This window comes from Branchiostoma belcheri, unplaced genomic scaffold (genome assembly GCF_001625305.1).
Source record: "Branchiostoma belcheri isolate BF01 breed outbred unplaced genomic scaffold, Haploidv18h27 scaffold65, whole genome shotgun sequence".
Lineage (NCBI taxonomy): Eukaryota > Metazoa > Chordata > Leptocardii > Amphioxiformes > Branchiostomatidae > Branchiostoma > Branchiostoma belcheri.
Window position 1 is genome coordinate 1,426,956 of NW_017804298.1, and position 12,020 is coordinate 1,438,975.

Consider the following 12,020-nt stretch of genomic DNA (forward strand, 5'->3'; position numbering starts at 1 on the left):
CGGCTTATAGTTATATGCCTCCGAACCCCGGAAAAAAGGACACAACCCAATCATCGAAAATGCGGCACATCTCCAAGAAAACCACATAATCGTAACAAAGGATGATATCAGCAGCCGATGTACACGTCTAGAAACGAAGTACTCACCTCTCGGTGCCGTTGCTGCCTCAGAAATGTGTAAAATTGCCGGTATTTTCCGGCGAACCGTCCGAAATTCACACTTCTAAAAGCAGGGCAATTTCTACCGCCGCGTCACCCGCATAAACAGCGTATGTAATATACTCTCGCCGAGAAAATAGTGCAGACTAAAACCCAACCCCACAAGGCAGTTAGGCCATTATAGTCGTATGTATCTGGTTAATATACATAGCAAATTGTATATGAAGGTTAATATCTTACTTATATCTGTAGATATAGATAACTAGTGTGATTTATCCCAAGTGGATGGATACAAATCTTGCGCCCTGAGCGAGTGAGCCGGTATTCCTAGGAACTATGGGATCGCTGCTGAGGTAATGGATCAAACCAATCGTCAACAATAATGGGGGCGGATTGGGTTTCACATTAAAATCCCTGGCAGGCCTTTTAATATAGTGTCCTGTTCATTTTGTTAGACAACGCGCAATTTTTCTTGCTCTCGACTCCAGATGTAGTTTTTTTGGCATGTTCTGTGGCATTTAAAAGTTTCTTCGTCTCCTTCAATTGCAGTACTTTAGTCAGTTGATGAGTGTCTCTTTTGAAACATGATACTGTGTCTGGGTCACATAGCTCAGGCAAGGACATTACACACAGTGTATAATGTCCTTGGCTCAGGCTAGATTTTTAATTTCATTGCAAACGCCCTAGAACATGTGCTAAATCGTTAACAATACTCAGCAATGAATGGACAATTTTGTATCAGCCTCAGCTACGAATATGTCATTAGACGTTCTGGGTACAAGAAACGGATATCAAGTTTTGATAGTAAGGTTACGTGTAAATTGAATAAAAAAACATTCATATCTTTATCCATTGCGTATTAATGAAATGCAATATATCTATAACGTTATATGACTGTGTGAAATGGTCAAAAGTTGATGTCATATGACCGTCACAGGGTCCTGGGTTCACTTGGGGTCATTTTGTACACACTGGATCTTTGTTTAGTTCACAGGACCTCACGGGTTGAACAGGTGGGTTCGGAGTTATTCTCCCAAATAGAGTTTCACTCTGTACGTGTTGGCATGATGTTAGAGGTTTCCGTGGACAGAGTTTTTAACGTCACAGTTTCGTGATATGATTCTTGTTAAATGTAAGATTATAACCTTTACAGCCGGACCGCTATGGATTGAAGCTTATCCTATTAAAACATCATACTATAGATATTCGTCTTTCTGAAAATTGCCTTCGATTGTAGATTTTGATAAAGTAAAATTGCACAATTCATGATGCCAAAGACTTCTCTCAACGTCCGTAGTTCAGTCTGAAAATAATTAAAAAAAACTTGTCTTCCACAAATTCTTTTTCCCTACAGACAAGATGCGTCCGCAAGTGTTCATGCTAACATTCGCTGGTCTCCAGGTGGCTGCCATGGTAAGTTCTTAGCTACAAAAAGCACTGGGTTTGTACGGAAACCACCACCAATAAAAATGCAATATTTGTTAGAACGCCCCATGCTGTATAGAATGACTTTCCACTGTTTAATTCACGTGGTAAACACACTCAATGTTGCTACTTTTGGTGCACATCGTTGGGCGCCATATTTGCACACCTGCTTGTGTCTCATGATTCAAGGACGCCCGTGGCGAAAAACAAACGTTGTTTACATCTAGAAACTTGGTAGTCAAATCCCATATGATGATCTATTCATATACCTTGTTGTAACTACTAATTTGTTTGAATTACTGTATTTACTTTTGTGCATCTGCAGTAACTGCTTTAGAACAGCGTATGAAAGTCCCAGAGCCAAGAACGGTGTTTCGAGCAGTTTTTTTTAAGTAAAGAAATATGAAAAGTATATCTACCCCTAACCTAGCTATTAATCCTACTTTTCCAGGCCGCCGTCGGTGACAAGTGTGAGACGGAGTACGACTGTAGTACATCGTGGCCGCGACAGGAGTGCTGTAGGAAGGACGGCCAGACCTGGTCCATCTATTGGTACAACCACGGTAGGGCAGGTCACACTTTCACCGTCGGTCGCTCTGCGATTTTGAAGCCTCGGACTTTTGAAGAAAACTATGATACAGAGCTACAGAGCCAACAATAATCTTATCTTAGATACCCTTTTATGTGTAACAACCGACAAGACTGCTTGAGTTTTTGGCACTTGTTCGGCACGCGCGCACCCACACGCACTCTGCCATAGGCTTAGTAATAGTATTGGGGATATCCCATTTCAGCACCAAGGACAGACCCCACCCAGCGGCGCGGGCGAAGTAGAACTGCCCGTCAGAACGCCCTCAGTTTGCGCTCTTGCGACGGTATCGCACGGTGAATGTGACCAAACGGCACTTTTCCTGCAACTGATCAAATATTGGTACATTGTGTGCATGTTGTGGCCAAGAAATAAAGCATGTTTTGAGCGTACCGGTACCGCAACGATCGAGTACATGCGAGTACATGCCGCGGCAAGGGGGAGGGGGGCAGAAGTAACTAAATAGTTATGATTGAATTTTTCGCGGTAGAATAGTGACCGCCAAAGTCAATAAAATCAAGCATTACAGTAACCTGAAGCTATTTCAAAAGAATGTTACTCTCCTAGCGGGGGTTTAGGCCTATTTTTGACGTGTTTTAGCGAGTCGACAACCAAAGAACTGCTCGAAGATTAGTTTGAACTTTGATGTTGTTTCCTTCCTGTATCCCACAGACTTCTCCCAGCCCCTTGAGCAGGGCTCGTGCGGCGGGTTGGGTCAGGAGGGGGAGGTGTGCTGGACGGAAATGTCCTACGACTCCTGCCAGTGCGCGGACGGGCTGTCCTGCCAGCCTGCCCCGGAGCAGCCAGACGCCGACCCGGGACAGTTCCCGCTGCACATCCACACATGCCAGACCGCGCCGGAGTACCCGCAGTGGGGCTGATCCAAAAACAACACCGGGAACTACATGTATCATTTCATGCTACAGTATATAACAGTACAGTATGAGCTGTGGTATGGATCTGAAATGTGGTCGGTGTTTCAAAATGGAATAAAACGGCAAAAGCAATTATTTCTGGCTGGCCTTTTCCTGTGGTGGTCTCCTTTTAATTTTCAACCTACGGGACCGTTTCGATTAATGAATGAGACAAGAGTTTTATGATAGCTTTAGGAAGGAGGTGCCTTATACCTTCGTGTAACGGTTCATACCTTCGTGTATAGGTTCAGTCACCGCCAACACTATGAATAATTTTCCGCTGCCGCCCTGAATAAACACAGTAATATGGCAAATACGGAAGCAAGATACGAGCGTACGTGCACATAGCCACACTTTGCCTTCGACTACGAGGACTGTTTCTCAGATCGCCATGCAGAGGTGCTTGTTCGTTGCGGCTGTTTTTTGTACTTTAGCAGTCACTGCCGTGAGTCATATCTATCTTCAAAGTCTCAGTTCCTTCCTTTTCTATCTACTTACATTGAGATCATGGAGCAGCATATATGATAATCTAATTGTACAGGATACATCGTAATGGAATCTTCTATTACTTATAATGGCTTTAATTTAGGACACTAAGCTACTCTATAATGAGTTAGACTTTATACTTGTACAGTCTTTGGTGAAATCATTAACACTGTCTTCTTTAGTAGCTACATAGTGAACATATGGTTAACATATGTTAATTATGACTCAGTGGTAACACTAAATTACACTCTTGTTTGTTTATGAGCCACATTTACTTGGAGAGCAAATATATCAGACGTACCGAATTCAATTTATATCGATTCAAAGATAAGATATTGTAAATAGCTGCACACTGTGTAGGTATGGGATGTTTGTATGTGACGTCATACCCACTATGCCGCTTAGTAGAAGTGCCATGCCCAAGGACATAATGTACATGTAGTATCTGACGGAGTCCGTAATTTAGAAGTCTTAAAACAGTTAGAACTTTTCAACCTAGATTCATGTCACATTATATCAATGGATTGACTTGAAAACCAGGCTTCATAATTGGTACAAGATGTAGTATACTAAGTACCCTAACACGTCCATAGCATGATATTTGCCGATAGAGACTCGGGACTCGGGATCTCTACCCTGACATGTATAGACATCCTACTCTCATTGTACTTTGAATGTCTTGTCTGCCCCTCCAGTCCGGAACATGTGAATGGGCCTACAGTTGTAATTGGGAGACGCAGTGCTGCCGTAAGGATGGGGGGACTGGGGAACCCTTCTCAGTGTACTGGTATCCCGGACTCGGTGAGTTATGTCATGGCCTGTCCCTTTCTTCTACATTTGGCTTTACATGGGTGAGCTGTGCCTGTAGAATATAGTGCTTTTCTGAAGCTCACTGTCAACGTTTTACAAGACCACGTATGCTTCTTTTTCAATAAGAAGAGGTCACTTGTACAGGTGTGACTTTATATCAATGGCCAGGTGGCCCTTAAGTAAAGGTGGTCACTTTCACAACTCTAAATTATTGCATCTAACTTATTTTTGCCCGCATATGTCAGCGCTGGACGGGGTAGGACTAGGAGAGTGCGGAGGTCTGGGTAAGGAAGGTGAGACGTGTTTCACCGGGATGTCCATCGACTACTGCAACTGTGGCGAGGGGTTGACCTGCCGCCCTGTGGCTGGAAGCGATGTCGTGATTGGCTTCCTCACGTATGCCAATCACACCTGCCAGCCAGACAACCCATGAGAGCTGTCGACACAAAAGTTATGGGCTCCTTCACGCTGCGTTAATGATTGAAAAACGTTTGGCACAAACTCGTGTTCAACAGAAGGGTACTGAAATAAAGGATGAAACCTAAGATAAAAGCCTTTGTCTTTGTTCTTGTGTGTTGTTCAGTTTTCAGATGTAGTAATAAAGGTACTTGTACCTGACCGTGACACGGTCTTAATTTAGCGCCACCCAGTGAACGGTGAAGGCACTGCAGCTTCTGGCCTCCTCTCCCACCGGGCGGCACTTGACCGTGACATGGTGTGAGCGCCGCCTAGAGAAGGGTGATGGTACTGCAGTCATTGGGAAATACTAGTACAATGAAGACGATGCAACAGCGGCCTCTAGCGACATTTCTAAAAAGTGTAGAGTAAGTGTACGAGTGCAATGTTAACTTCAGCCGTTTGGCGTCGTATTTTTTGGACCGTGCGCAGGATGCAGTGTCTTACCGATGTAATCAGATCTCAAAAAACATTCTAGCCTAGTTGTACTGATACACATGGCAAAAAATTACGCTAGAAAGGCATTCTATATTCGAAACTTGTATCCGATATCATGTTTCAACCTACGGCATATATTTGTTCATTTTGTAGCTTTAATGTAGAATTTACAGTATGATCGCAGACTTTTTAAAGCGGGTGAAAAAAATTGATGCACGCGAAGGTAGGTGGATAGCAAAGTGACTCATTCCCCTGACATGCTGCACGTATAGTGCAGCTGCAGGGTGAAGCTGTCGTGTTCCGTACGCCCACTTCTAATTTCTCTCCTATAAAACTTCACAATAACCACCGATAGGCACCGCAAGCGGCAGCGCTGAGTGTTCAGGGCCTGACGAGGAGACAAACCTTCAGGGAAGTGCAAATATTGCGCGGAAATGATCCTCCGCCTACAATCCACCTACACCGCTGCGTGCAGAGGAAGGGGGCGGTCTGTAGCGCTCTGTCCCCCTGCTAGACATAACGTCACTGTTATATGGCTGGAAAATCGCACGGGAAGTTTCGACTGAACTTTGTCCGACTTTACTGCAGTCACACTAAGCACGTACTCAGAATGTAATTCTCTGATATGGTATCTAATGGATGTTTGGTCAACGTTACATCAGAAAACAACGGGCACACGCATTCAGGACTTTCCCGCGACTTTGCTCCCGACAGACTAGCAAGCAACCTCGCCGACCTACACACAACTGCACACGACCTTGCTCACGACTAACTCCCAACCATAGTAGGCTATGTGTGGCGGGACTCTTAGTAAGAAAACGTGCGGTGCATATTGCATATGGCAAATTGCATTATGCAAATTGCATTATGCAAATTGCGGATACTATCCTGAAACGCGCTAACACGACCTGATAGGTTTAAGATAAGATCATGTCCTGCCATGCTATGAAGTGTAGAGACAGGCCATGGCGAAATTCTCAAACGTACAATGAACAGATATCATAAACCGTAAGTAACCCACATCATCAAAAGCATAGATTGAAAACGAGAGGTTCATTAATAGCCCTGTACCTACAGGAGACATCTGTCAAGGTTTAACGGTCGGTTTCTTCAGCGTTATCTTCCAGATCAACCCCCGAACGTGTCGTTTGGCAAGAACAATTTTCAATAGCTGTCTGCAACTGATGGAACGAGTCTGGGACTTGTACTGGCGAAGTGCCCACTTACATTAGGGGTACTCAGAAAAATCTATACGGCAAGTTACTTATGGAACAATATGAAGTAATGCTATTAAGCACATTTCCCGCAATCAAAAAACACTTCTAGATGTGAGTGGTTGCAAGCTTTCAGTCTGGTCTCATGTACGCTGTACTTGATGTACAAAGCAGGTCATCAAAGTAATGAACAGGCGGAGTGTTCATTAAAAGTTTTCGTAGACTACTAGTAATTTTCCATAGACGAAGAGGAACGAAATTTGGCACACGTGTTGGATGGTTCAATCCCGTACATCTGTACTACCCAGGCACAGGTTATCATCCACCAGCGATGCAGTTTATTGAAATTGATTTCCTCCCAGATTCTCAAACCTGTTCGCCGACTTCAAAAACACAGTCCCTGGTCGGGGTTACACACTTGACATTCTGCCTCCCATCTTTCCGTCGTTTTTATTTCCCAACTTACAGATGAAAGTCACCTCACAGACGACGGGAAAGTGGCCCTAATCGATGACCTGAGGGATTCGGGACGTTTTGATCGATGGGTCCCTTTAAGCGATTTTTCTGGAGTCCCTCAAAAGCAAACGACCCTTCAGGGCTTCCCGTAACAGCCAGGATTCAGTCTACACGATCCCAGCCCGCCCGTTAACGCCTGCGTGCCGTCCCTCCCCCCGCTAATGGTCCAACCCGCTGACTCTGTTTTCCGTAGACGAGCGGATGGTGTCCCCTGCAGGGAGGTAGGGTCAGGGGACGCGTGTTCCATCGGGGGCGGCCCGGAGCGCACCGGCGCGCGGGGGAACCGGTTACGTGCCGAGAATATAACACGGGAAGGGCTTCTGCAAGTGTTGGAAGCGAGGGAGGAAGGAGAAAGAAGTACAGAGTGTTTTCAGGAGACGCGCGGATCGTGTCGCCTGCAGGGAGGGAGGGTCAGGGGACGTGTTCTCCATCAGGGGCGGCCTGGAGCGCACCGGCGCGCGGGGGAACCGGTTACGTGCCGAGAATATAACACGGGCAGGACTTCTGTAAGCGAGGGAATGAACGGGGTAGGCAACGGAAAATACAGATGATATCAGAAAATGGACCAGGATGACACTAAATGAAACTTTAAGACTCACACTTAGAAGTGAAGACAACCAATTTTCTTCACCTGAGAAGGGTGATGAAAACTTGTCCCCATATCGTCTGTGGCACCAACGGTCAAATAGTTAGATTAAGGAATAGCTGATGATGATATTGAGGATACTGACGGCCCACCTCAGTGCTAAACACTAAATAGGGCGAAGATGATGATGAGGATATGAAGAAGTGTGGACTATTCACGGGGAGAGGAATGCACCCGTGACGTTCATTTCTTCGTTGTTTCCACTGGTAATATAGTTCCCTGCAAACAAATATTCTTAACCAAAGGATTCAGAATTATGTGCAATATTATATGTCTTTGTGAGCGTTTTTAAAACAAATTTTCTGTACATTGACTGCAATTCAGTGATATTTTCACTGCGATAGCTCAATAAAGATATCTTGAATCTTGAATCTTGTAACTATGTATTCAGCACCAAGGACAGTGAAAATTGGGAATACGATGGAGGGCATCGTGAGAGGTACAACTACATATCACTGAGTCGTGCACGGAAGCTCGCAAACTCTTGGCAACACAGCCATAAAAGTGCTGATAGGAGGCTCAAACTTGCATCACGTCCTTGCAAGACCAAATGCTATTTGTCATTCGAAAACCATGACAACATCACGTGCAGAACGTGAAATATCGTAACCAGAATGGATGTCTGCTGCAGGCCTATAACCAAACGCTCGCCCTTCCTTGGTTTGCCGACACCTATTCAGTATCCACATAACACACCAAATATCATAAAGATCGATCCACACCCTCTAAAGTTATGCTGTCAACCGACCGACCAACCAACAAAGAAACTAACTGCACAGTCTTATTTACGAGTGTGAAAATTGTTGCACTTTAACTGAGTCAGCAGTGAAAATGTCAATGTAATCAATACCTCAGCATTGTTAGTCTTCTCTCCTATGGGCAGTCCTGATCACATCTGCCTTTTGAATAAAGACTGTCTACAAAAGGTGTGATTGTGAAGGTCAGGTCTTCAATCGGGGACTGGCACAGCAGGGAGGAAATAGAATCAACCGGGCTGGTGTCAGGGTAAAGGGGAATGGCCTCTGTAGAAAGCAGAAAGACGATCATCAGACATCACTTTACTTGCCTGTGCCTCTCCCCCCCCCCCCACTTCTAACTCTCTAGGCCAGGACACGTTTTGCCCCTACTCCATCTCTCAGGAGGAAGTTCTACGCTGAAAGCTTCTTTCCTAGAACTACATGACTATGGAACAGGCTTTCCTTTGAATGCTTCCCAAACGAGTACAATTAACCTTAAACCTTTCAAGTCTAAGGTAAAGAAACACCTGTCTAAGGCAAAAAAAAGACATGTGAACGGTTCGTATGAGCCTTGTTTTGAAGTGGAAATAGTAGTAAATAAAGACGAAAGATCGCAGCCGAAGAAAATGCGGGTTGCATGTCATCATGATGCCTGTCAGGTTGACAGACGATGACAATCAGACGCGTCTAGACCGGTGCCAAACCTGGCGTCTGCCGCTGACAGCAGGAGTCAACCTTATCACATCACCTGCACCAACAGGCTGCCAATCTTCATGGACGTTTATGGGAAGTTCTCGGCCTGCATCTGTCAATAGTACATGTACAGATCTACGACTTTGCCCTTGGGAACTTGGCAAATTTACAATTCTTTGGGCAGTCGATGTGGGTCTGCAATAAAATGTGTACGAACATACATATCTAACGTGCTTTACAATGAGATAAGCCACCCTTCCAAACCATGTGATATTTGTAATAATCACATTGCGATGTATTGCAGCAAGAGGATGAAATTCTAAGTTTTCTATCAGACGCTGCCTTATAGCCTTTTGGCAGATATTGCTTCTACTGCTTTTAGCAATGATTATATCTTTAAAATGATACACCTCGTCCCAACACGTCGTGCCAATCTAGAGTCCTCTATCGATTCAAAATAAAGAAGTCTTGTCAACCACTGAAGTCTTCAGCCAAAGTGTAGCAATAACAGTAAGGTCCAATGCTAGAGAACCGCAGCAGAATACAGAATACTCCACACTTCCAGGAAACATCATATGCGGGGATATGTGGAGATACGGGGATATGGGGAGAATCAAAGGCTACGCATTTCCAACGTTTGTCTTTAGTGACCCGAATATTTGAAAGCAAGCAGACTAACACACATACACCACTCGACTCATCCGTGTCTAATAATGGCTTTCCTATTCGCACAGAATTGACATAACACAGGCGGGCGTGTAATGTAGAGAAACATATCGAACAGCTGCTCGTCCCAATACCGATAACGGCGTTCTGACTGCCGCCTGGGCGCGGGGCTGCTGCGGGGAGAGATAACACAGCTGCACAGGCGACAGGGGAGAGATAATACGTACTTCACAGGCGACGAAGACCACGCCAGGGTCAAGTTCAACGATCTTTCACGGTACTCGTACCCACAGGGACTGTGAACTTCAGGACTGGGATAGATTACGCAAGTCGTACTGAACTATTAAGGCACTCCGGGGGACATAGCTGTACAACCTATCATGTTGCTGGAGCAGCTTTGTTGTAATCTGTTAACTGCACAGTTAATTAGTAGAGGATTCCCCGGTTAATGATAACAGAGGCGGAACAAAACCGTGACAAGAAGACCTCGTCATCTTGATCTGCTAAACGAACGTTAAGCGGTGCTCTTCAGGACGTGCCATGCATTATTCTATGTAATAGGTACCCTCCGGAGCAGGCCTTGCGGTTGGACTATTTGTAGGGATAAAGCCATGTGCTGGTTTAAGTGGCGTCATGTGGCCGAGTGGCTAGGCCGGCGGACGTGAGATCGAGAGGTCACGGGTTCGATTCCTGGATTAATTGACTACAGATTGTGTCCTTGGAAAAAAAAGCCACTTTACACGACTTACGATTTTCCTCGCTCGACCCAGTTAGGGAGGTAAAAATCAGTGGAAGGAGATCCAGAACAGTGTATATCTAATCCTATGCTTGAATGGTTTGGGATTAGAATCAGGCACGGTTCTGGATAGTCTCCGTGTATCCAAGAACCCAGATTTGCTCCAGGCACGGTTTTGGATAGGCGTGGATCATCCAGAACCGCACCTGAGCATGGCTCTGGATAAAACACGGTTCTAGATACAACAACCATTATCTCTTCATCCCACGTCCACTGGCCTAAACACTAAACCATCTGGTCACATAGTGCCCACATTGCACTGTCTCGCTGCATTCCCAATAAAGCTCTACGTCAAGCCATCGACAACACGTCCTGGTCATCTGGTCAATGGCACGGCGTCATGCGATAATGGCCGAGGGCAGATGTACTGTAACGTCGTGTAAATTCGAACCCAAGTTTCGTTTATCCAGAACCATGTCTATCTAGTTCTATGCCTGAATGGTTTAGGGTGAGAATCATACATGGTTCTGGATAGTGTATCCAAGAACGCGCCTGAGCAAGGTTCTAGATGAAGCATGGTTCTAGATATGATTTCTTCATCCCACGTCCACTAGCCTAACCACTAAGCCCACATTGCCTAGTGCCCACATTGTTTCGTCTCGCTGCATTCCCAATAAAGTCCAAAGTCAAGCCATCGACAACACGTCCTGGTCATCTGGTCAATGGCACGGCGTCATGCGATAATGGCCGAGGGCAGATGTACTGTAACGTCGTGTAAATTCGAACCCAAGTTTCGTTTATCCAGAACCTTGTCTATCTAGTTCTATGCCTGAATGGTTTAGGGTGAGAATCATACATGGTTCTAGATAGTGTATCCAAGAACGCGCCTGAGCAAGGTTCTAGATGAAGCACGTTAACTTTCCAGATATGATTTCTTCATCCCACGTCCACTAGCCTAACCACTAAGCCCACATTGCCTAGTGCCGACATTGCACTGTCTCGCTGCAATCCCAATAAAGTCAAAGTCAAGCCATCGACAACACGTCTTGGTCATCTGGTCAATGGCAAGGCCTCATACAGTAATGACCAAGGGCAGATGTACTGTAAAGTCGTGTAATTGCAAGTTTCATGTATTCTGGTTCTGGATGAAGCACGGTTCTAGATATGATTTCTTCATCCCACGTCCACTAGCCTAACTACTAAGCCATCGCCAACACGTCCTGGTCATCTGGTCAATGGTACGGCGTCATGCGGTAATGGCCGAGGGCAGATGTGCCATTACTGTGAGTGGACTGGATGGAATGTTCAAACATAAGATTTACGGGGTATAGTCTCAGGGAGAAGGGCTTGCCCATCGGCGTGGTGCTGACCAATGGAAACGAAAGACACACGCGTGACGTGAAACAAGATCAGTACAACAGATTTTAAGAGTCTCGATGCTGGAGACAGATTTGAATATATCTTTACATGCAATGATTCCCACAATGCAAAAATAGGTAAATATATAAAAGACTGCTTAGCTATTAAAATAACCCT

The 12,020-nt window shown here is 45.2% G+C and overlaps 3 protein-coding genes across 3 annotated transcripts in view; 2 read left to right on the top strand and 1 right to left on the bottom strand.

Annotated features, from left to right (window-relative positions):
• The window catches only part of LOC109483524 (lysine-specific demethylase 4B-like), a 34,546-nt gene extending 34,292 nt beyond the window's left edge, over nt 1-254 (bottom strand). Inside the window, exon 1 of the mRNA XM_019786557.1 lies at nt 147-254. The gene's annotated coding sequence lies outside the window, so the exon portion shown is untranslated. The remainder of the gene's footprint in view (nt 1-146) is intronic.
• Nucleotides 255-1,517: 1,263 nt separating this feature from the next.
• LOC109483525 lies at nt 1,518-3,162 on the top strand. The gene is made up of 3 exons (XM_019786558.1): nt 1,518-1,571; nt 2,035-2,146; nt 2,845-3,162. The coding sequence occupies exons 1-3, from the start codon at nt 1,518-1,520 to the stop codon at nt 3,051-3,053; spliced, it is 375 nt and encodes a 124-aa protein (XP_019642117.1). The 3' UTR covers nt 3,054-3,162.
• Nucleotides 3,163-3,419: 257 nt separating this feature from the next.
• LOC109483549 lies at nt 3,420-4,918 on the top strand. Its single transcript, XM_019786584.1, has 3 exons — nt 3,420-3,531; nt 4,268-4,373; nt 4,628-4,918. Exons 1-3 carry the CDS (start codon nt 3,478-3,480, stop codon nt 4,813-4,815), a joined length of 348 nt encoding a protein of 115 aa, XP_019642143.1. The 5' UTR covers nt 3,420-3,477; the 3' UTR covers nt 4,816-4,918.
• The last annotated feature ends 7,102 nt before the right edge of the window (nt 4,919-12,020 follow it).

Coding starts and splice junctions, on each gene's coding strand:
- LOC109483525 (XM_019786558.1), top strand. CDS start 1,518: ATGCGTCCGCAAGTGTTCATGCTAACATTCGCTGGTCTCCAGGTGGCT. Junction 1,572..2,034: donor GTCTCCAGGTGGCTGCCATG/GTAAGTTCTTAG, acceptor CTACTTTTCCAG/GCCGCCGTCGGTGACAAGTG. Junction 2,147..2,844: donor CATCTATTGGTACAACCACG/GTAGGGCAGGTC, acceptor TGTATCCCACAG/ACTTCTCCCAGCCCCTTGAG.
- LOC109483549 (XM_019786584.1), top strand. CDS start 3,478: ATGCAGAGGTGCTTGTTCGTTGCGGCTGTTTTTTGTACTTTAGCAGTC. Junction 3,532..4,267: donor GTACTTTAGCAGTCACTGCC/GTGAGTCATATC, acceptor CTGCCCCTCCAG/TCCGGAACATGTGAATGGGC. Junction 4,374..4,627: donor GTACTGGTATCCCGGACTCG/GTGAGTTATGTC, acceptor CGCATATGTCAG/CGCTGGACGGGGTAGGACTA.